Genomic DNA, 23,495 nt, shown 5'->3' with positions numbered 1-23,495 from the left:
TGAGAGTCGGTAAGAGTAGCAACAGTAGTAGTAATAGTACTAGTAGCTATTTTCTACGATTGTTTTCGATTAAAATCAATAATCTTGCAACAATCATTCCTCCGCCCTTTTAATGAAGACTAACAGTTTATTCCATCATGTATAAATACTCATAAAGATGAGCTGCTGTCACTTTATACTTTAATCATTAACACAAAAATATTATGAGGGCAGACTGTCCAGTTTTAATTATCATCAAAAAGCGAAACTAAATTTGCAAGCCATTCTGTGAAGATATAACTTAAAATTCTTACGTCAAGTTAACTACTCCGGGTCCAACATCAAAGCGAAACTGTACAAATCCCGCTGCTAAATTTAGGCTGATGAAGTCCCCCTTGTGGGTGGGTCCCTGCCCACCATATAAGAGCATACCATGAGGTGCTCTTGCCAAAAACCACAGCTCTAACGTCAAGCCCTCGGACACACCTTCAGACCGCGGCAGAGACAGGTATCCATCACCAGTCAGGTCTGCGATTGGCCAGGATTCTTCCAGCTCGTAGGTGTCCAGAGGACTGTCTGTGCAGAAGGTCAGGAGTGAAGCGTTACTCTTCAGTGGCTTACTGAGACTTCATTACATCTCGATAACTCACTTTTAATAGATCCTCACTAACTTACAGACTTCAGCGCCACAACATAAAACTTAAAAAAAATTATTCTTGTATCCCAATACACTCCATACAAATAGAGTAATAGGTTCTCTTGCAGAACACCAGCTGCTTCAAAACGAAAAGAAGTGAATAATAACCACAAGTATGTCAGAAGTAAGTCGAAAAATGCTATATACAGCTTTGCCTCTATATTTAATGATAAATTAGTACGAAGTGAGAAAATATAAAGACTATAGTACGAACTCAACCTGACCATGAACGTTTGTTAACGGCAATAGGATCATGATTGATGGTGCCAAGGCTTGAGAACCTAAGAAAAGGAAATAAAAAGAAAAATGCTAGGTATTCTGTAACGCATTAAATTGGTTGTTACGTATTCCTTGTTTTGAATATGAACTAAAGGAATTTGTGTTTAGATAGATGTAATGATTCATTTATCTTTACTATGCTCAATGCTGCTCTAATGCTATTGCTGAGCTTAACAGTTTCAAAACTATGCTACTCATAACGCGATCCCGTGAGTTTGAACACGGAACCTTGTGAATGGGTGATTTGTACGATACAGGACATTCTCAGTAACTCTTTTGGGTATCAGTAGAACAAACGTGGTACAGCTACTGACTTTCTTCTGTCATCGTCGTGCATTTAAGCATTCACACAAACTCGCATATCCAACTCTTCCAAAACTAACTACTGGAAGCCCGATAATTCCTACCTGGAACGCAGTGCAGTGTGCTGGAAGCCAAGAGCGTCTGGCAGGTCGTTCTAGGGGGGCACTTCAACTTCTTGCAACCTTCATTTACGGAAATTTCACATCTTACGCCTGCAGAAATGAAGCCAAACATATCAAAAGACTGATGGACGTTACCAGATCAAAAACAGTGACATGAAACGAAAAGTTCACAATTAAAGAAGACCGAGATTCACATATTACTAAAGTTTTTGTGTGATTTATGTTACTATTGCCTATGTATCTGTTTATTAATTATTTTTAGTCAATGATTATTTCTTTGATATTCTGCTTTATGTTGTTCACCTTTTTCCCACGTAGGCATTATTTTCTGGAGAAGCAACCTTAGCAAGTTAATGATTCATCATGACTCTGCTAAATAATTATGAACTAATTCCTAACAATAATAATGATAACAATACTATGGCCCTGGTTTAGTAGTTTCATACTATCATGATTTTATTGCCCGTAAATTAAGTCTAATTAAACTAATAAGTTGCAAAGAATAACATATATATGTATATATGTGTGTTTGTGCTTGTATATAAGAGAGAGAGAGAGAGAGAGAGAGAGAGAGAGAGAGAGAGAAGAGAGAGAGTAAATAACTGCTGCATAATTATTATTATTTTGTTATTCTTCAAAAAAAAAAAAAAAAAAAAAACGATGATGTGGCTCCGTGTTTAGAATGATGAACGCTGAATAGAATTGTCTATTACCTGTATGCGTTTTCGGACAGCTGCAGACATATGACGTAGCATGCTGAGATGCATGGCAAGTGCCTCCGTTCTTGCAAGGTCTTCCAGCACAGGGTGACGGTCTGCAATCGGTGACGTTATATCCGTGGCTTACGCTTCCAGACCTTCCCCAAACCTGTTGGTTATAATTAATAATAATAATAATTAACACTCTAAACTCGTAGAAGACTGAATTATGTGGTTTGTTCTAGCACATACATAGGAAATGATCATATTTTAGGCCCTATAACGACTAGACTGTGTACTTTAGTACACATGAGTTTCAGAGGAGCTGGATGCAGAAATTCCTAAAAGAAATGTTTTTCTGTTCAAGAATGTACTGTATATTTAATTATGGTTTTGCTATAAAACGCATTTTTTATGTGTGCGTATCTGCTTGTAGGTATAACGAGCACATAAGTTAGTCACCGGTGCATGCTTCTATTTAAAAAAGAACTGGAAGTTTCTTCTACAGCAACGAGAGTCTGACACGTTGCATCTAAAGAGTCGTTATGGCACCCGGAAATGAATATCCTAACGAACATGTGTAATCTTCTGCATAAGAAAATATGGGGAAGTTTTCAAGGGTTTTCCGTCACGGTCAATCTTGTTAGTAGTATATCAAGCATATTACAAGTAATATGAGTGGGTTCTCTTATCAAAAGTCTGTCTGAATTCCAGACCTAACAGACTACAGTGATCAGTAACATCAGGCGCGAGCCGGCTTATGTTTAGCAGCATTGAAGTCTCCAATAAGGTCTCCACTGAATTCCTTGGGGTCGAAGGATTGTGCCAATGTTAATTCTTGCAAAAATGCAATCAAATCTAGCCGTTAAGATTCAGACTGCAATACATTCGAAATGCATACGCATTATGACGTTTGATAAATGCTTCCAACTAAGAAATCGATAAAACATCAATGCACAAAGATATGATAGGGATTTTAGTATTACAGGTAAAAAGAATGCGAGATGCGTGTAAACTTGTTCCATTTATCGTACGTTTTAGAGAATGTTAATTGTCATTCATGTCACTCATGTTTTTGCGTCGGTTCAAGTTAAAAATCCCAACAATGAGTAATTTTATATGAAATTTCTCTTTTCATTTTTTTATTTTCCCTCTTTTCTCTTTTATGTGAAGGACTTTACTATAAGAAGAAACAGAATAAATCTACAATATAAAATCCTTACCAGGTCGAGGTCCCTTTGGCCCACTTTCAGCGAGTAAACACACCCGGAGAAACCCCTACTGACACCGACATTTTCCATGATTTTGGGCGTAAAGGAGGGTACTCCACCCACGTACAGAGGGGCATGGATGTCGAGGGCACGGTGCATGCCCGAAGAACGCCCTGAGAAGCTCTCGCCCACACCAATTTGAAGCAATGCATCTCTGGTGACAATAATGATAGCAGTAATATTAACGGATGAAAAGCGATTCGTTGTATGTGTTTATTTACCAACAGAGAAATATCATTTATGTCCTGAAACAAATACGGTATCTAGAGATTAGGCAGAGGTGGAGAGACAATTCTTCATCTAGAATCAGTAAACTTTAAGTTCTGTCTGTGGTCATGATTCCTCTGAAATTCTTCAGTTCTTTTTGATATTTGCTCCCAAATTCTCGTGCTACAATGAACAACTTACGGGTCATGATGTCACAGCCTGACATGTTTGATGGTAAAGTAACCTGACTTTTACTTCTTGTTTTAAATATCACAATTTTTGAAAGATGAAAATATGACTTTTTTCAACAACCCTATTTACTCAGAACATCACAATTAGTAATATCCAGTGGTTAAAAGGTAATATAATTACCAGAGAGGCACCAGTGACAGACAGTACCTAACACTATCACGTCGCCTTCTGCTATTCATTCTGAATGAGATCCGGTTATGTCTTATATAAAAGGGCTAGACAGAGGGGCTGGAATGTTAGAAGATCTCTTTTTCTTTGTTTTTTTTTCTACGTTAATTCTGTAAACAAAAAACTTTTGCCTGTATTTAAGCAGCAGGTTAATTACGGTACTTTCTTTGATGTGCATTAAGAATCTCCCAGCGGAGCATGTGAAATACAAAACTCTTTATGAATACAAATACCAATGGGAATAGAGACCAAAGGCCCAAACAAGATATAATTGAAAGAGATATGAGCCTGATCCTCAAAGGAAGAAGAACACCTGTTGCTTCTTGAATGAGAGAGGATTATGTGATCAAACACTTTGATACTGTCTTGTTACCTGTTGTAAGTTCTTATGCTGACCAAAGTCTTCATGAACGGTATAATTTGAGCGGTTGATCGGATGATGACAGGGCCATTGCCAAGATCGATACGTAGCTCCAAGAATCTGGACATAGCAAAGAAACCGCGTTGTATGTTGGATTTCTTTTACCAGATGAAATAAATTATTTTTGACGGTATAATACACACACAAATTCATTTATATTAGTATATGCATTTATGTATGAATGTGTGCATATATATAAGTATACATACATACATCTAAATAAATATGTATAGATGATACACACACACACACACACTATATATATATATATATATATATTTATATATATAGATTATATATATTATAATATATATACATATATAGATATTATTATTATATAATAATCTATATATACTATATAGATAATATATATATAATATATATATTATTATATATATATATTAATATATATCTATCTATATAGATATATAGAATATAGCATATATATATATATATATATATAGATATATAGATATATAGATATATATATATATATATATATATATATATATATATATCTATATATCTTATATATATATATATATATATATATATATATATATATATATATATATACATATATATATGTGTGTGTGTGTGTGTGTGTGTGTGTGTGTGTGTGTAGATTATATATGAACAGCACATTAGACAGCATTAAGATATAATATATTCCAAAACAGACACTATGTACATTCACAAAATGGAGTAGAACCAACTCTAACCCTTTGTCAAGGACGAGCGCGAGAAAATCGCCGTCTCCCTCGACGCTCTGCTGGACGTACAAGAGAACGCCGTCCAGCTGATGAGCAGCGAACTCTATTTCCAGCTGCACTTTCGAAGGGACCGACCAGGGCATCATCTGAAACATGAGATATAAATATTATATCAAAATCAACCCAGGAAAAATGAAAACGGTAGACTTGTTTGTTTCGAATTAACAGATCAAGGAATCGTATGATAGTAATAAAAAAAATCAACGCTGGAAAAATGAAAACGGCAGAGTAAGTTCTGAAGGGACCGATCACGGCATCATCCGAAAATAATAAATAAATAGGGTGAAATCAAACTAGCAAAATGTAAACGGCAGAATTGAAACTGAAGTGACTGACCAAGGCATCATCTAAACACAAGAAATAAATTGGGGTCAAATCAAATCTGGAAAATGGAAATGGTAGATTTGTATGTTTTAAATGGCCCGAAAAAGAATAATAAGAATAAATAATAGGAACATCAAGTTAAATTTATAGTCAAATATAGGAGCACTAAATAGTTTGGGAGAAGCAGACACAGGCATCATCATGAAAGCAAGAAAGTTAAAAGAAAAAAAGAAAATCTGAAAGGGTAGACTTGAAAGTTCTGAAGGAATTGACGTGGTATCATCTAAGAGAACATATTAAATTAGGCTGAACTCAAATATGGTAGAGTTAAAAAGAAATAAAATCAAAGACTTTCAGGCCTCATCGTGGCCTTATACTGCTTGCACTGTAGCCTAACCTAAAAAACCATATTCAGCAAACTGGTAAAAAGACATACGCTTTTGATACAAAGGTTTTCAGGTTAAGAATGTGTCAGAATGTTATGACGTTGAAGAATAACTTTATTGCGGAATACTAGACTTAAGATCGTTGGGAATAAAACAGAATTAAATCAGACATTCACGAAACTCCATAGAAAGACAATTATGAAATAATTATAATATGTTAGAAATAGAGTAAACATTACAAACCTATATCTAATTATTGTAAATAGATGAACACGAAGATAATAAAAAAACGCATGCTCACATATTCATGGATTTATGTGCATATACGCATTTGGTAGTTATAGCACTTACAGATTCAGGGTCGATTACGGATAAGGAAAACACTATCCTAATGAGGCATATGGACAGAGCTTATAACTGCAAAACAGAAATGCATCGACTGTCTAACTCCTTTTCCTAAGTTTAAGGTCAAGAATCAAGTCACCAGCGATCTAGCAGGTATGAAAGGAACAGGATGAAACCCTTTACGAAAGCCTTGACAATAGTGGTAGAAGGTCACAGACGAGGACCTAGACTGGAAGGGAATTGAAGTACAAAGGGCTCAAGACAGAAGAAAATGAACAAAAATGTCTTTTGTAAAGGGAAAATCGAGCGAACGGGAATTCGACAGGCCATCTCTGTTAAATTCCCTCAGGGCTCTCATGAACTCAGCAGTGATTTATGTACCTGGTAGTTAAATAACTGAGTTTTGAGGGCTTTGGCATGTTGCGGCTGGCAACCTCGTCCCAAAATTCATGCTGGGTAGCAGAGTATTATCATATTCTAGTGCCACCCTCTATGAATGAAAAAAGGTATATGGAAGAATATAAGAATATATATATATATATATATATATATAATTAATATATATATATATATAATATTATAATATATATACGTATATGATATATATATATATAATATATAATAACATACATACGTATATATATATATATATATATATATATATATATATATCATATTCCTTTTTTACCTTTTGGGGGGTTGTTGCCATAAGGATAAAACCTTCCGGTTCTCAGCAAGACCCTAAGAATATGCTTACTACCCTCATGTATGTAAACATACAATAAATATAAGAGCTCCTATGAGAGAGAGAGAGAGAGAGAGTAGAGGGAGGAGAGTAGAGAGAGAACGAAGGAGAGATAGAGAGAGAGAGAGAAGAGAGGAGAGGAGAGAGAGAGAGAGAGACTTACCTGTAGATAAGAGTGACCCGAGAAGGCTGGCACGGCGTAAAGCCAGGTGGGTCTTGGCGGCGAGACCAGGTTTTCCTCTTCCGAATCGAGGGGCGTGATGGGCGTGACTCCAGTGGGTGGTGATTCGATGATCGTGTTGATGAAATGGACGAGGTGGATTGGGTGAGCTCGAGTGAAGTGGGCGGTGTCTAGGTGCCTCCGGGTGGCGAGGGCGTGGTGCTCTGTATGGCCCCTGGCCACCCACGCCCACTCCGCTGTTCCCCACCCATCCTCTGCTGTTGAACGGCGGACGGGGGCGTCTGTCCATGACTCTGCAAATGAAACAAAAATGAAATAAATGCGGGATATATCGATCTACATTCTTAAACTCCTCTAATCAGCCCTCATTTGGTTTATTTGGCAGGTCACTTTTAGATGGCTATTTGTCTGTCCGTCCGCCCCAGATCTTAAAAACTACTGAGGTTAGAGGGCTGCAAATTGGTATGTTGATCGTCTACCCTCCAATCATCAAACATACCAAATTACAGCCCTCTAGCCTCAGTATATTTTTTTTAAGGTTAAAGTTAGCCATGAGAGTCCGTCTGGCACCGCTTTAGGTGCCAACAAAGCAGGCCATTACAGGGCCGTGGTTAAAAGTTTCATGGGCCGTGGCTAAGAGTTACATACAGCGTTATACGCTGTACAGAAAACTCGATTGTGCCAAAAAACTTCGGCGCATTCTTTACTTGTGTATTTATCATTTATATTTAATAGTTTTCTTGAATAAAGGCCGATAAGCAAGAAAAAGACGACAATAAACGAAGGTAATATATGCCAGTCATTATCATACGGTATAAATTTTTCCAATATTTTAATCATTACTATGATTCGAAATGAACATACATTTTTGTGGAACATACATTAGACGGAAAATAGTCTTGCAATAATCTTCTGGTAAAAAGACCGCCCAGAAATAACCAAAATAAGCACATAGATAAATAAATAAAAAATGAGAAAGATTACATAAAATAAGCTTTCAAGAGGTGTCATAAAGGGAAGTTAATGAGGCCCACTGCACTACAAATGTACAAGAACAGCACAAAAATCACATTTACTGAGATTAAAACCAAAACTAAGCGGTCTAGTACGTGCAGTGATGACCCATAATGAGGTCCGAAAGCACGAAGAGTAGCATCCCACCTGAACAAGATCCGAAGGCAACCACAACGATGTCTGCTTGCTGGACGCAGGCTTGGTGGTTGAGTTCGCACTCCGAAGAGTAGGTCACCCTGTTCGACCCACATACTGCTAGGCCACCGCTCATCCGGACCTGCGGAGACGTCGCTTTTTCAGTGTCTTTTTGAGTCACCCGAGAGCATTTCTTTAAAAAGCTCGTTTGAGGTTCTAATATGAATCATCTTAAACTGCCCGGTCATTTGAGGATATCTAAACCTGACCATGTGAATCTTCTGTTTCTAGCTAATTCATCTAAACCTGACTATGAATATCATCTGTTATTAGCTAATAATTCATATAAATCTGACCACGAAAATCTTCTGTTATTAGCTAATAATAATTCATCTAAAACTGATCATGTAAATCTTCTGTTATTAGCTAATAATTCACCAAAACCTGACCATGAAAGTTCTCTGTGATTAGCTATTAATTCATCTAAACCTGACCATACAATGTTATGTCATTCGCTAATAATTCATCTATTTCCCCTACAATATCTGTCTTTGACATCAATTTCTATGGTAGGCGGGATATCTTGCCATCAACGAAACGCGAAGGGATTATTTTAGCATCAATAAAGTCCCACTAAATAAAAACATATAGATTTATCTGTAAGCGTAAAATGACGACAGTCTGCAGCCAATATATTCCCCTTTAATATGTTCGTCTTCCAGCCCGGGGTTTTTACTCTCACCAGTATGTCCTACACTAGTATGCAGAATGAAGACACCTTAGTTCAAGATTTGGGACGGTACGCAATGTCGTTCGGGACAGGACTTGCAGTCTCGATCGTATCTGATATCCTCTCTTTTCTGCAGGCTATATTATATATATATATATATATATATATATATATATATATATATATATGTATATTTCTGCCAATTTTTTCCTGTGGTATTCGTTTATTACACACACACACACATCATCATATATATATATATATATATATATATATATATATATATATATATAATATATATATATATATATATATATATATGAGCGAATACCACAGGATAAATAATCGGCAAAAATTCTAACGGAGCACTTTCGTCATTAAGTGAGATATTCGTTCTGTGCAATAATACAATTAATAACAGGACCTCATTTAAACTGGATGGTATCTAGCAGAGATATTTATTCAGGAATTGTTAAAAGCTTTCTAGGACTAATAGTCCTAATCATCTGCCAGGCGGATACCAGACGATGAGGACTGTTAGTCCTAGAAGACTGTATCTTTTCCAGAATAAATATCTCCGTTAGATATATATCATTCAGTTTAAATGAGAACCTGTTATTAACATAGTATATGTATGTATATTATGTATGTGTAAATATGTATATATACTATATATACATGTGTGTGCATATACACATATTTAAACATGTATATATAAACACGTACATACATTCATAGATACATAATATATATATATATATATATATATATATATATATATATATATATATATATCATATATGGGGATACAATCCACAATGAAGTAAAATCCTTCTGTAGGATTAAAGCTTTCGACCATCACATTTTTTTGAACTAGACCACAGTTGATGGTCGAAAGCTTTAGCCCTGTACAAGAAATATATATTTTAAACTTAGAGGTACTACATAGTACCTGGCTTCTGCATATATATATATATATATATATATATATATATATATATATATATATATATATATATATATATACACATACATACATACATACAGTGTGTTTGTGTGTCTGAAGCACCTGAAATTCTACGCGCATGAAATCAAATGATAAAGGTTGTCCTTCAATGATCTAAAAATGCAGAGGCAAACTGATTAATTTTATACCAATAATCCTTAACTTCGAAAGCATGTGATCAAAAGATTACTCACCCAATCAATTTTCAGGCTGAGACAAAGACTCAAAAACTGAGGAAAAGGTCATTTTTCATCCCTTATTTTGAGAGCAGGTAGAGTCATTTCGTTTTCATTCAGCCCCTGTAACATTACAGACGGACGAGGACCGGTAGAAACCAGCCAGAGTATTGCTCCTAGTTCAAGCATGACCTTTTCTAATACGCTAATACTGTATAATGAGCTGAAGTTTGTCAAGTAGCACATAATAGCTATAACAGCGGAGGACGACTATAATCCCGCTTTACATCACTGAAAATTTTTCCCAATTACGGCAGACTTTGGGTCGATCATATGCTACATGATCACTGGTTGCTGCTGCTCTTTCCAGGAAGGTTGTAAGTTTCCAAGCTTTCTCTCTTTTCATAATAAAATCTCTCTCTCTCTCTTTCATTTTTCTATAACCTCTCACACACTTTCCCAATTTCAATAGCCGAAAAATTTTTTTTTGAGGGGTGGGGGTTAAAGTATATGAAACCGTATTTTCCCTTGAAATCGTTTCCGAGATTAATTATTCATTAAAACTGGAATGCAATAATTAAGATTAATCAACTGAATCAGGGGAAATTATATTTTTGGTCAACATGAAAATAAATAGAACTATTATTTTAATCAAAGCGTATAAACATTCTACCTTTATATCCTAACACCGTAGGATATAACAATACAAAATGTTTCCTTTTACTTTGAGAGAAAGTATTGACCTTTATTTTCTGTAAAAAACCAATGTGTACGAACCCATACTTAATTTCAAGGGAAGTTCAAAAATCTTATCGCCACAAGGAAAAATATCGACATTATCATATCTTTATTTAAGTAAATATGTGCAAAATCTTTTCTTCTACACGGAAAAGAACACGAATTTTACTCCTGAGGAAAATATCACTCATTTCATCATAAAGAAGAGGATTAAAAATCCAATTTTCCTGTGTAAATAATACTTAGTATTCTTCCTTAACTAGACAGAAAAGAGATTTCCTTCCTCCAAGGAACAGCATATAAACCTTTTACATATTTTTTTCATCATAAAATCATAACATCACCACTTTGGTGATTTTTCTCATATGAAATATTGTTCTGTGTGTCCGTTCTGAGAACCGTACAAGTATATATACCTCACTCTATTTTTGCTTTAAGGAGAATAAGATAAACCATACTTCTGCCTTATGGAAGAGAATCTCATCATTATTTCTTTGAAGGGAAAGGATGCTATCACGTTTTATTTTATGGTAAGTACACTAAATATTTTTTACCTAAGGAAATCCGTTTCTATTGAAGTTACGATAACAAGGAATTTAAATCTCCATCCTCGATTGTCCCTTAATCCTTTCTCCTTGTCTCTTTTGCTTTAAGAACAATCAACACACTGTAACCCATCCTTTCTGTTATATTCAGTGTGAACTTGAAAATGTAGAATATACTACGAAAGTACTTGTTTAAAGTCCCCAGTTTTTCACTCACCTTCAAGCATATATATAAATATATATATATATATATATATATATATATATATATATATATATATATATATATATATATATATATATATATATATATATATATATATATATATATGTGTGTGTGTGTGTATGAAGACAGACTGAAAGACACCATTTTTCAGGGAAATCAGAATACGACAGACTTAGGTCGCTGTGAAAAAAAACAAAAAAAGACATCAAGCGAGAAAAAAAACTCACGGGAAGACAATGACTGATACAGGTGCACGAAGCAATGCCAGACTCTTCTTGGCAAATCCCACCGAAATGGCAATGAAGAAGATCGCACGTCGTCGCCTGAGGCACCAACGAGTCGTCTGTGGGCAGAGCAAGAGAAACGGTAAATAGTACGTCAGAAAATTAAAAAAGACGTCTTCTTTTATTTCCTTCTTTTTGTCGTGAATTGTTGCTGGTCTTATGCTATTGTATGTTTCTGCACTTGTTTCATGCTAATATAAGTTTCTGCACTTGTCTTATGCTAGCACAAGTTTCTGCAAAAGTGCAGCCCGTAGACCCGAACATTGTACGACTGTAGAGCCCCATGTCTGGGAGCTTTTATTTTCGAACCGTTACATAAATATCTGTGCTAAGTCAACATTTACACCACTGTAATTTTTTTCATGAACAGTTACTCATCTATTCATTTATGTTCACTTGTATTTGGATAAATCTCTATGTCCACTTTACTGGCTTTTTGCGCATCTATTTTCCATTTTTTTTTATCATTCATGATGCAAATAAAATCTATAATAAAAATATTCTGTGTTTTGCATGTATTTGTTCTTTTTTTAGAAAATAAAACTAAATCATTTTTTCCTTGGAACTGACCTATATAATGTGCCATTTGCGACATGCTCGCGTTTGCTTGCCGAAGAGTATTCCTAATTAGGCACCTGACTTGAACAAATAATGAAAGTCTGAATTCCTAAAATACACACAGATACATGGAAGAATCCAGGGATCATTAGTATCAAGAGAAATATTAAATATTATCATAAGATACAATTTTTTTTTTTTTCACGGCAACGCTACTCATTATAAGAGCTTAAGACACGCATAATATAGGAAATAAAAAAAAAGAATGATAAAAAATGCAGCGGTCTTAAAAAATGCAAAAAATATAATCTATTAAATACACAACGGCACCCCAAACACCCAAAAAATAAAAATAATGAAAGGGCAAAAGAAAATAAAAATACACAGGAGAGAGAGAGAGAAGAGAGAGAGAGAGAGAGAGAGAGAGAGAGATGCTTTGATGGCCACAAAATGATAACGTTATTCCACTCACAGGAGGTCATCTATTATTCCATTATCATAATTCCTAAGCCAATGAAATTCACTGTTTACAATAGCATCCCGGAGCTTCGCGCCCCCTCGCATAATCAGCCCACGCATATAATCAATCAGTAAAGGACTTCGAAACTCTAAGAGGAGGACATCATACCTCAGCCATAGCGAAAAAAAAAGAATTAAAAAAATGAAATGATTAACTGCAAAATCTCATCAACTAATTGGCACTTGCTTCGAAATTTTGCCTTTCTGGATTGATATGTAGGTGGCAATGATCTTAATCGTTCAGCTATCAAGAGAGTGGAGAATTTATTTCAAGTAGTGCACAACGAAGCGAAATCAACTTCTCCATAAAATTTCATTAAAATCAATAAAAAAAAAGAAGAATGAAGTAGCTTTTGGACAGGCGCATAGAGTAACTAATAAATAACAGGTACGTTTTTGTGAATATATATACATACATTTTTTAGTTAATATTTGTAAATTTTGATGAATATCTTTTGGATTTTATATTTCTATCAAATCAAATAGTAATACTTCTCATATTTAATTACATGCTCTCTCTATCAGTTTGAATGGTCACTCCTTTTATTACAGCAGAACAAAAGATGCAGCGTAAGATTAAAACGCAAACATTACAATAAAAAAAAAGCCAGATGCAGACAATCGTGCTTAAGTTACAGATCTCTGCTAATGGACTTTCTTTATTTTCTTTAAAAAAACATAATAAGAAGCTCCCTTACCATATACAAATTCTTATTCATTATATTAAGAAGAAGAAGAAGAAGACGAAGACGAAGCTTACCATAAACACAGCCCTCAGGTCTCAAGACTTTGCCCGGGGGGCATTCCGTGCATCTGTGACCAGAGACGCCCGGCTTGCATACGCACTCCCCTGTCATCTGCTTGCAGTCACTACGTAATGAGCCGAACCTTGAACACCCGCAAGCTGGAAAGGACAAAATATCACGTTAGAGTTAAACTGGCTAACTTGTATGGAGTTCGAATTATCGAAAAAAAATAGTGCTGCTTTCCTCTCAATGCTTTACACTCTTAAGCGATTCAGTAACATTAAGGGTACCATAATGGTCGGAACCATGAAGAGAACTGCCATTTTTCTCCTGTTATTTAATATTCTTTGAAATGCAGAAGGCATTACTGCTTCGGAAAAAAAAACAGCCAGTAACCCAACCGTCATCTGGAATTTTTTATCAGTTACTTAAAACGTCACGTTTTAAGAACTAACTTCAATAGCAAGAAGATTATGAGAAAATATTTAGCGCCGTGACTGGAGGTCTCCAAAAGCCTGGAAGTTGGGCTTATATGTGAAATGGGTTCTGCTTCCAAATAATGGTCAAAGTGTTGAGTCCAACGTTTCTAGAATTAACACAGTCAGCTTGCTGCAAACAGGAATACCACAGATACAAGAGTGAGTCCATCCGTATCAAATTACAAAGGATACGCCATTAGAACTTATACATTATACTATACACATATATACATACACGCACACACTCACACACACACTTAAAGGGTTATCAAGAGAAGTGAGAAGTGTACAAGAAGGGATATGTGCTTAAATGTAAGCCGTTTATAGAAAAATATAAACGGCTGAGTCACTTAGGTATTTGGGGGTAGATGCATCTTCTGATTGTAAAGAGAGAGAAGAGCTGAGTTTCACAAGATATGGAAGTGAAAGGGAGTGTCTCATATAAGGCAAAGTTTGGGTATATGAAGTGATTGTTGAGATAGATAATGTAATACTATGAAATATAATCGCGTCATGCGTATATGAAGGTTTCTGTATCACGGCTTGGCAACTTATCGTTAAGAAATCAGATGTATGATTGACCTGTAATTTACCAGGCCACGACAAAGAAATCTTTCACGCGCTGGACGCTACGAAAGTTATATTTTTACAGAGTACTAGAGATATCCTAATAGTAACGTACAATCGTAGAAAATTAAATTAAAGCAATTAAAAAATCAAGGAACAAATTTCTCTGGGATACACGTTTAACTTACGCGTGCAGCCGATGGATCCTTCCGAAATCCGATGGAGACCGTAATATCCCGGAAGACACCTGTCGCAATTATTGCCTCCCACACCTGGCCGGCATTCGCACCTTCCACTGACTGCCTCGCAGGATTCACTTAAAGCTCCTGGGAGATGGGACATCCATAAATGATGAAAATTTGGAAGATGATGTTGATAACAGCAGCCACAACCCCCCACCCCCCAAAAAAAAAATCAGTTAGTAAAAAGATCCTGGTCACTCGCATGCACACACACACACACACACACACACACACATATATATATATATATATATATGATAATATATATTGTATATATTATTATTATTAATATAATAATAATATATTATTATATATATATATTATTATATTATATTATATAGTCTATTATATATATATATATATAATGTGTGTGTGTGTGTGTGTGTGCGTTTGCGTGTGTGTGTGTGTGTGTGTATAAGGTGGAAAAAAGCTGTTGATAGCATAAGCAAAGATATAATCAACAAAGCAGATGCTGATAATAAAGGTACAACACGTAACTTAAAAAAGGACCCAGTAACCATGGGCGAAGAAAAAACAAATAATTTGGAAGACATGTTGCTATCAAATATAAAATAAATAACTTGAAGCAGAGATAATGATGCCACGAATAAAGGATATACCTAGAAAGAAAGCAAATGATAAAGAAAAGATAAGATATAACCTGAAGAAAAGATACTCGTAAAATGTAAAAATATCTTGTACAATTTCTTGGGAAAAATATTCATAGATGCATACGAGAAACAAAAGCCAAAACTTATGAAAGGTGATTTTACCATAAATAACGGGATAACATATACGAATGATTCAGATAATAGATAAACAATATAGCCTAGAAAAAATACTATTCTAGAATAAAGATTTGCTAATCATAACTAAATTTAAAAGGAGCGAATTTTGGAGATACCAAGAATTGAAAGGAATCTTACTGAATCTAATGCCTGATTTGTCTCTCGATATGTAATCGAAATTGAGTCTCTCTCTCTCTCTCTCTCTCTCTCTCTCTCTCTCTCTCTCTCTCTCAAGACCCACACAGAACTAAGCATACATTATACTGGAAACTTCAACAATATCAGACTGTCTCTCACTACGTAACTGATTTCTGAGATGTTTGGATAAGGTCGTTAGTCCTCGTCCAGATTTCAATAATAACCTAATAGTCTAAACAATTACATATTAACTAATATTTATCTTCTCGTTTTCTCATTTTCATTAATCGATAACTTTAGATTATTTAAAACTCTGAAAATAATGATGAAAGGCTATAAAATAAATAGTTGGCATAAGAGTATCACTCCAATATGAAACTTGTTTCACGTCCCACTGCATTGTGAAAAATCTTTCACTGACAGTAATACAATGTTTAGAGCTCTCGTGGAAGAAACAACCGTCCTGAGAAATATTGGAAATACGATTAAATTCCTTTCGCTTCCTTTAAACATAATGTCTTTTTTTTTTCTTTTTTTTTGCTTTACCATCATCTGATGGACTGACACAACTCTCCTTCTGTCTATCTCTGCTCTCCTTAACTATAGTAGAGTCACATCAACCGTGCATTTGACATCTAAGCCAGTCCCTAACGACGCTCCAGATTAGCTGTTGATAAGACAATCACAGGGCTGGAAACTTTCAGTCTCTCTCGAGAGTTCACATAGGCAGGATTTATGTTCCACCTCTCCTGAAAGAAGTATCCCTCAGGAGAGATGGAACATACATCCTGCCTGTGTGAACTCTTGAGAGAGACTGAGAGTTTCAAGACCTGTGATTGTCTTATCAACAGCCAAACAGGAGCGTCGTCAGGGACTGGCCTAGACATCAAATGCACGGCTGATGTGAATCTACTATAGTCAGAGTTCAGTTGGTTGGTTTAGATTAAGCTAGTCTTATGGCAACATGGACCCTTGCCCGAAGTGTGATAAGGTGGGGCAGGGAGTAAAAGGTCTTGTGTGGACCACTTGACTCTACCCACCCACTAGAGATGCGATTGTTAAAGTTGAAAGTTCTTACCCAGTCTGTGGCACCGACAGCCCTCTGGGCATCCTTCGCTGTCTGGTCCCCGGGCGAAGTTGATGCCATCAGCACAGCATCCAAATTCACTCTGTTCGCAGTCGTCTGGTACGGGCGCCTCAATGACTGGAGAGAAAATGACAGAACGACTTTGGAGGTCTCCCTTAGAAATCAACGCTCAGCTGTGGAGCTCAACTTTTAAACTCATTTCAAGCTAAAAGTCAAATCTTAAAATTCACTTAAAACTCCCCTAAACTTGCAACTCAAATCTGGAGCTCTCACTTCCAAGTTAAAGGTCTTAAGGATAAGATTTTGATCCCTGTTTCTAGGTCGAACCTAGAAACTTGGAGTGCGTCACACGTTTGATTTACAAATGGATTTATCTAGGCAGAGGATTCAGGACTTTTCTTCACTTCCTGTCATGCATGAAATATGCTATATGTCACTGTATACAATATTTTCATATCCAACAATATGATATACCTTGAATATACATGCTGAATATAGAAGATATATTTTTAAACTTTCAAGATATATTCCGATGAAGTGCTTCATATATTTCTTTTATCGATACCTGAGTGTATAACTGGCTTTAAATACTGAAAATGCAAGATTTTTTTTCTACAAGGCGGCAAAGGGAAAGAGATAAGATACGAAGTATACAGCTTCCATTGAAGGGAAATAAATGCCAGACAGACAACGACTTTTTAGGTCAATGCACAGATAAACAAAACACTTTGTCATCTATATAAAAAAATATTTGAAAAAAGTAGTCATGCGCTGAAGATGGAATCCATACAACGCTTGGATAGATCTTATAATGCTTCCAGTTGACAGACTGATTTTAAAATCTGGCACGATTCAAGTTAACAAATAGTCCCTTTGCAATTTTGGGTGACTGAAACCTCTGTCAAAATGAAGGGACAACATTACGATCAGCTTTAAAAATGATAACATCACTGGCAAAATGAAGTAGATTTAGAGATTCAGGATACCCAAATATCTTTGTCAAAATCAAGTCACACAACTTACTTACTAAAAGGTTTAGTCTGCTAACATTTCCTATCACACCAACTTACCAGCTATCCTCACGGAGTTATCTCGACAGCACTTTGCGAAGTCGTGGTTCTTGTGACAGTAGGTCCCTGGCGGACAGATCGTACCCCCTTCCCCGCAGAATAGGTCTTCGCCCGTCGAAGGATTGATCAACGGCGAGGTCCCGTTGCAGGCTCTAGATCGCTGTGCCACTGTAGCAAGAGAGAGAGAGAAGAGGGAAAAGAAAAATATGAGTTTTTTTTTTTTTTTTATTTCAAAATATCTCAATGAACCCGGCACGAAAAAAACATGAGTTTTTAATCCCAATAATCAAAATTAAGTCACTAAGAAATAGTGTGGCAATGAACTTCCTAAACCGACAAACAAACTAACAAATACATATATATATATATACATATCTCTATGTATATATACGGTATACGTATATATATATATATATATATATATATATATGTATATATACGATATATATCTATATATATATATATATATATATATATATATAGATATATATCAATTACCTAATACAGGAGAAGGTACATAATTTCACATTCTTGAAACCATTGGTATGATGGACTGATGAAAAAAGTTGACAAGAAATATAAACATTTACGCTTACGGAACCATGAGATGCCTTTCTTTATTATACCAAATTTTCTGTCGTTAAATATTCTGTAACTACATCCCGAACTTTACTTAATGTGTGCCAATAAAACATGGAAGTTCCAAATAATTCTTTTTGGTGTTTCTCCTTTAGTTTCTTTTACCGCAAAGCTGTGGTCTGGTGTTAAAGCAGAGTTATTCATGATGGTTCTCATGGTTTAAAAGAGGATTTATTATTGCTGTAAGGTGTCCTGCACTCACACCTTAACATTTCTTACACCTCTTCACTATTCGCTTGTATATATAAATACATTTTTATATATTAATTTTTTTTTTCACACATCTGCCTTAACTTCTTTTTCTCTATTTAATCGCAAGCTCATGTCATTTATTCGCAAGTGCCACAAATAGGTAATTATGATAGACAAGCACTATGCTCTGCAGTGGATTTCATGGAATTTTTTAACAAGTTCATCAATGAACGGGTTATTTTATTACGTATGAGTTCCTTCTCATCGCTGTAACTTACAGCACCTTCGTTAGCGTTTTGCAAAATGACTGAGATACTTATCATCATCGCTGTAAATTATAACACCTTTGTGTTCACTCAGTTCTTGGAAGTGTTTACTAAAATAGTTTATGAATTGGATGAAGGATTACCTGGCGTCACACCTGACAGGACCACGGCATTGTACACAACTCGGGTAAGAACAAACAAAAGGTCACTCGATTTTGTTTTCGATAATATTATCCGACCGCCGGATTCGAGAATTTAACTCTGACGTTGGTAATAAAAATAATAATAATGAACATGTTTCATCTGATCTCAACGCTAAATCATTTACGCTAAACAACTTCCACCACCGAGAAACAAATAACTCCCCTTAGCAAACTTGTGTATTTCCTCTGCATGATATTCAGTTTTATCTTGCAACGGCACTTCATACGATATATATATATATATATATATATATATATATATATATATATATATATATACACACACACACACACTATATCCATAAAAAAACAAGTAGCTAAAACAACCTCTCTACTTCTGAGTTTCCACACAAGTTTTACAATATCGAGCAGTCAATAGGGCCAGTAAAAATACATCTACGGCTGGTAAAAGCAACCAGTAGAATTATGAATAAAATCTTCTCACCTGCACAGTCCTCCACGGGGACGACGAAGAGCTCCACCTGGATATTGCACGCGTGCAGTCTCATAAGGCATTCCGACTCGTAGAACTCGAGGTCGCTGCCACAGACTGGCTCGTAGCGGGGCGGCGGGCTGCAGTAGAAATCACAGACGCAGCGTGAGTGCCCGTCTTGCTCCGAGACGCACTTGGCCCCGGCTATGCACTTGTGGGCGTGGCACGGATCCTCCGGATTCGTGGGAGGCAGAGGTGTTGGGTAGATGACGTCTGTGCGAAGATGGTCATGCCTAATTAACACGTAGATGTGACTCTCTGATTTATAAGATTACACGTGGACATAGCTGTCTGATTTATAAGATGACACGTGGAAATAACTGTTTGATTTATCAGATTACGTGTAGACACAGCTGTCTGATTTATAATATTACATGTGGAAATAGTTGCCTGATTTATCAGATTATATGTGGAAGCCGTCGTCTGATTCATAAGATTACATGTGGACATAGCTGTCTGATTTATAAGTTTACACATGAACACAGTTGTCTGATTTATAAGGTTACACGTGAACACAGCTGTCTGATTTATAAGATTACACGCGAACACAGCTGTCTGATTTATAAGATTACATGTGAACACAGCTGTCTGATTTATAAGATTAAACGCGAACACAGTTGTCTGATTTATAAGATTACATGTTAACACAGCTGTCTGATTTAAAGATTACACATGGAAATAGTTGCCTGATTGATAAGAATATATGTGGAAGCCGTTGTCTGATTCATAAGATTATATGTGGAACATAGCTGTCTGATTTACAAGATGACACGTGAAAACAGTTGTCTGATTTATAAGATTACACGTGAACACAGCTATCTGATTGGCAAGATTACACGTGAAAATAGTTGTCTGATCTATAAGACTACACGTGAACACAGCTGTCTGATTTTAAGATTATATGTGAAAATAGTTATGTGATCTATAAGACTACGCGTGAACACAGCTGTCAGCTGTCTGATTTTAAGAGTATATGTACGTGGAAATAGTTGCCTGATTTATAAAATTATTTGTGGAAGCTGTTGTCTGACTCATAAGATGACACATGAAAACAGCTGTCTGATTTATAAGACTACACGCGAACATAGTTGTCTGATCAACACAGCTGTCTGAATTACAAGATTACACGTGAACAGGTTGTCTGATTTATAAGAGTACATGTTAACACAGCTGTCTGATTTATAAGATTACATGTGGACATAGCTGTCTGATTTATAATATGAAGTTTAAATTTCCCCGATTGTATTAATATGTGAGAACATTCTTGATCATTTTAGAAACTGGTAGGTGCCAAATATCTTTCGGACCTTATTTGCCTTTTCAGGGAAATATCTCAGTTCTCTGTTGGTTGGCTCCAAAAACGAGTTATTCACGGAATACAGTTACATCTTATTCAATGGATTACGGTTACTCAGAAATATATCAGCTGATAAGGTTGGTGAATTTAACCAAAATTCTGTAATGAACATGATGTGTCAGGGGCTAAATATCTTTTCCAGTCAGTGTGCAGTTCTGTAAGACTTAGTCGTTTTTATTTTATTATTAACATCATCGTCATCAATGCAATTAATTTCGTTACTTTTGGAAAGATAACGTTACTTAAAATTTGCTAGATATTTTTAAAGTTGAGCTTTTTTTATAAGAAACTATAATTTACGAAAAAATGTTACTATATAGATGCATACATTTTAAGGGAGCTTTTTATCACCCCCAAAATCTGTAACTAATGTCACGCAAAACTTCAGAACATAGGGACCAGTAATATAATTATTTTCTTTATCCTAAAGTTAAAGGCTCACATATTTATTTTACCTGTATGAGAAATATCATTCTATTTTCTTCTTTCCACTGGTCATTTAAAAAGGTTCTCCACCTGGTATAAGTTGATATGCCCTTGGTCTGTACTCCCTTGAACCTGACTCTGAATAATATGTGAATAAAGAATAATTTACTTAAGAATGATAATGGAGCTATCCATTTAATTGCAGGCTTCTGCTTGACAGTTAATCTTTAGTATCATAATCAATGGACCTTATGATACTGCACGGGAGTGAAATGGAAGCCATTTAGGGAAGTACCCCTTTACAAGTCATAGGCGGTTGCAGATAACTATATACCTGTTACAATGCCCCCGATCTCATCGCATTCTCCAAAGAAGAGATAGCTCACGTCCTCATTTTTCTCACAAGCTACCTGAAGAAGAAGAAGGAGAAGAAGAATTTCACATTAGCCAAACACACACTATCAGGGAACGTAGTATGAAAAATGGTCTTTGTCGAATAAAATTCTCGGGCAGAAGGATACGACGATTTAGATACCCAACCCAACCATCCCCAAAGAATTGACTTTGGTAAGGTGAAGTTAGGGTATGCAAGGTTAAAATTAAATGTACCAGTTTCTTCTAAATTTTCAATATTCTGAAATGTGTTCGCTTCAAGAAATAAATAAAAGAAAATAGTCACCTCGAACAGATGATCGATCAAACGCTATATGGCCACTGGAAAAATATCAACCTGTTGTGTATTGTACTTGAATGACTTACTATTACGAAATTATTCTCAGGGGACACTCAAGCGGCAGATAAGGTGCGTTATGCACCTTTCCTCGGAAATATTTAATAAACTAAAAGTTACCGAAATAATGGTCAACCGGTTTCATTATTCATTCGTTTTTTTCTGATATACAGAATGACGCTTGTGACACACTTTAAGGACACTGTTAAAAAAGAAAAGGGGTATAGTACTGAAGACAAACAGAAAAATTGAGAAAGGTAGTGAAAATCTACAAAGGAGTGAACAAATATGTTCATGATAAGCAAAAAGCGAACATAAAAAAAGATATGCAAAATTTATATAGTTAATTATTAATAATATTCAGCGAAGAACAAAGAGAAAAATAACGAAGATATGCAATATCATCTATTTGAATTGAAATAAAAGCAAAAATAAGGAGCATCAATACACACACACACACACACACACACACACACATATATATATATATATATATATATATATATATATATATATATATATATATATACATATATATGTATATATATATATTATACAGGACAATATATAGTATATATATGTGTGTGTGTATGTGTGTGAATTGATGCTGCTTATTTTTGCTTTTATTTCAATTTAGATAGATGATATTGCATATCGTCGTTATTTTTCACTTTGTTCTTCGCTTAATATCATTAATAATTAACTATATAAATTTTGCATATCTTTTTTATATTCGCTTTTTGCTTATTATTAACATACTTTTTCGCTCCTTTTTAAAACTTCACATCCATTCTGAATTTTTTATGTTTGTCTTCAGTACTAGACCCACTTTTTTGTTCTTCCAACAGTATCGTGTAATTAAGTGTCACAAGCGTTATTGTGTATATCAGAAAAAAAGAGAGTGAGAGAGAAATGTCATTTGAAAAATGAAGCATTCTGATCAAAATAAAAAAAAATACTCTCGTCTGTGTATTGTATGAGAGAGAGAGA

At 35.3% G+C, this 23,495-nt stretch overlaps 1 protein-coding gene across 1 annotated transcript in view; it reads right to left on the bottom strand.

Annotated features, from left to right (window-relative positions):
- LOC135223718 (agrin-like) overlaps positions 1-23,495 on the bottom strand; it is a gene marked incomplete in the record, with an annotated part of 559,093 nt that overhangs the window by 23,466 nt on the left and 512,132 nt on the right. Inside the window, 15 exon segments of the mRNA XM_064262461.1 lie at positions 294-555; positions 1,363-1,470; positions 2,094-2,247; positions 3,302-3,503; positions 4,350-4,457; positions 5,120-5,256; positions 7,134-7,444; positions 8,313-8,442; positions 11,949-12,064; positions 13,843-13,986; positions 15,063-15,200; positions 17,121-17,246; positions 18,200-18,367; positions 19,945-20,205; positions 22,110-22,185. Of these exon segments, the coding sequence (XP_064118531.1) occupies positions 294-555; positions 1,363-1,470; positions 2,094-2,247; positions 3,302-3,503; positions 4,350-4,457; positions 5,120-5,256; positions 7,134-7,444; positions 8,313-8,442; positions 11,949-12,064; positions 13,843-13,986; positions 15,063-15,200; positions 17,121-17,246; positions 18,200-18,367; positions 19,945-20,205; positions 22,110-22,185 (2,441 nt within the window).

This window comes from Macrobrachium nipponense, chromosome 10 (assembly GCF_015104395.2).
Source record: "Macrobrachium nipponense isolate FS-2020 chromosome 10, ASM1510439v2, whole genome shotgun sequence".
NCBI classification, from domain to species: domain Eukaryota; kingdom Metazoa; phylum Arthropoda; class Malacostraca; order Decapoda; family Palaemonidae; genus Macrobrachium; species Macrobrachium nipponense.
The sequence above is the reverse complement of the archived record's forward strand: the minus strand, read 5'-3'. Positions and strand labels throughout refer to the sequence as shown.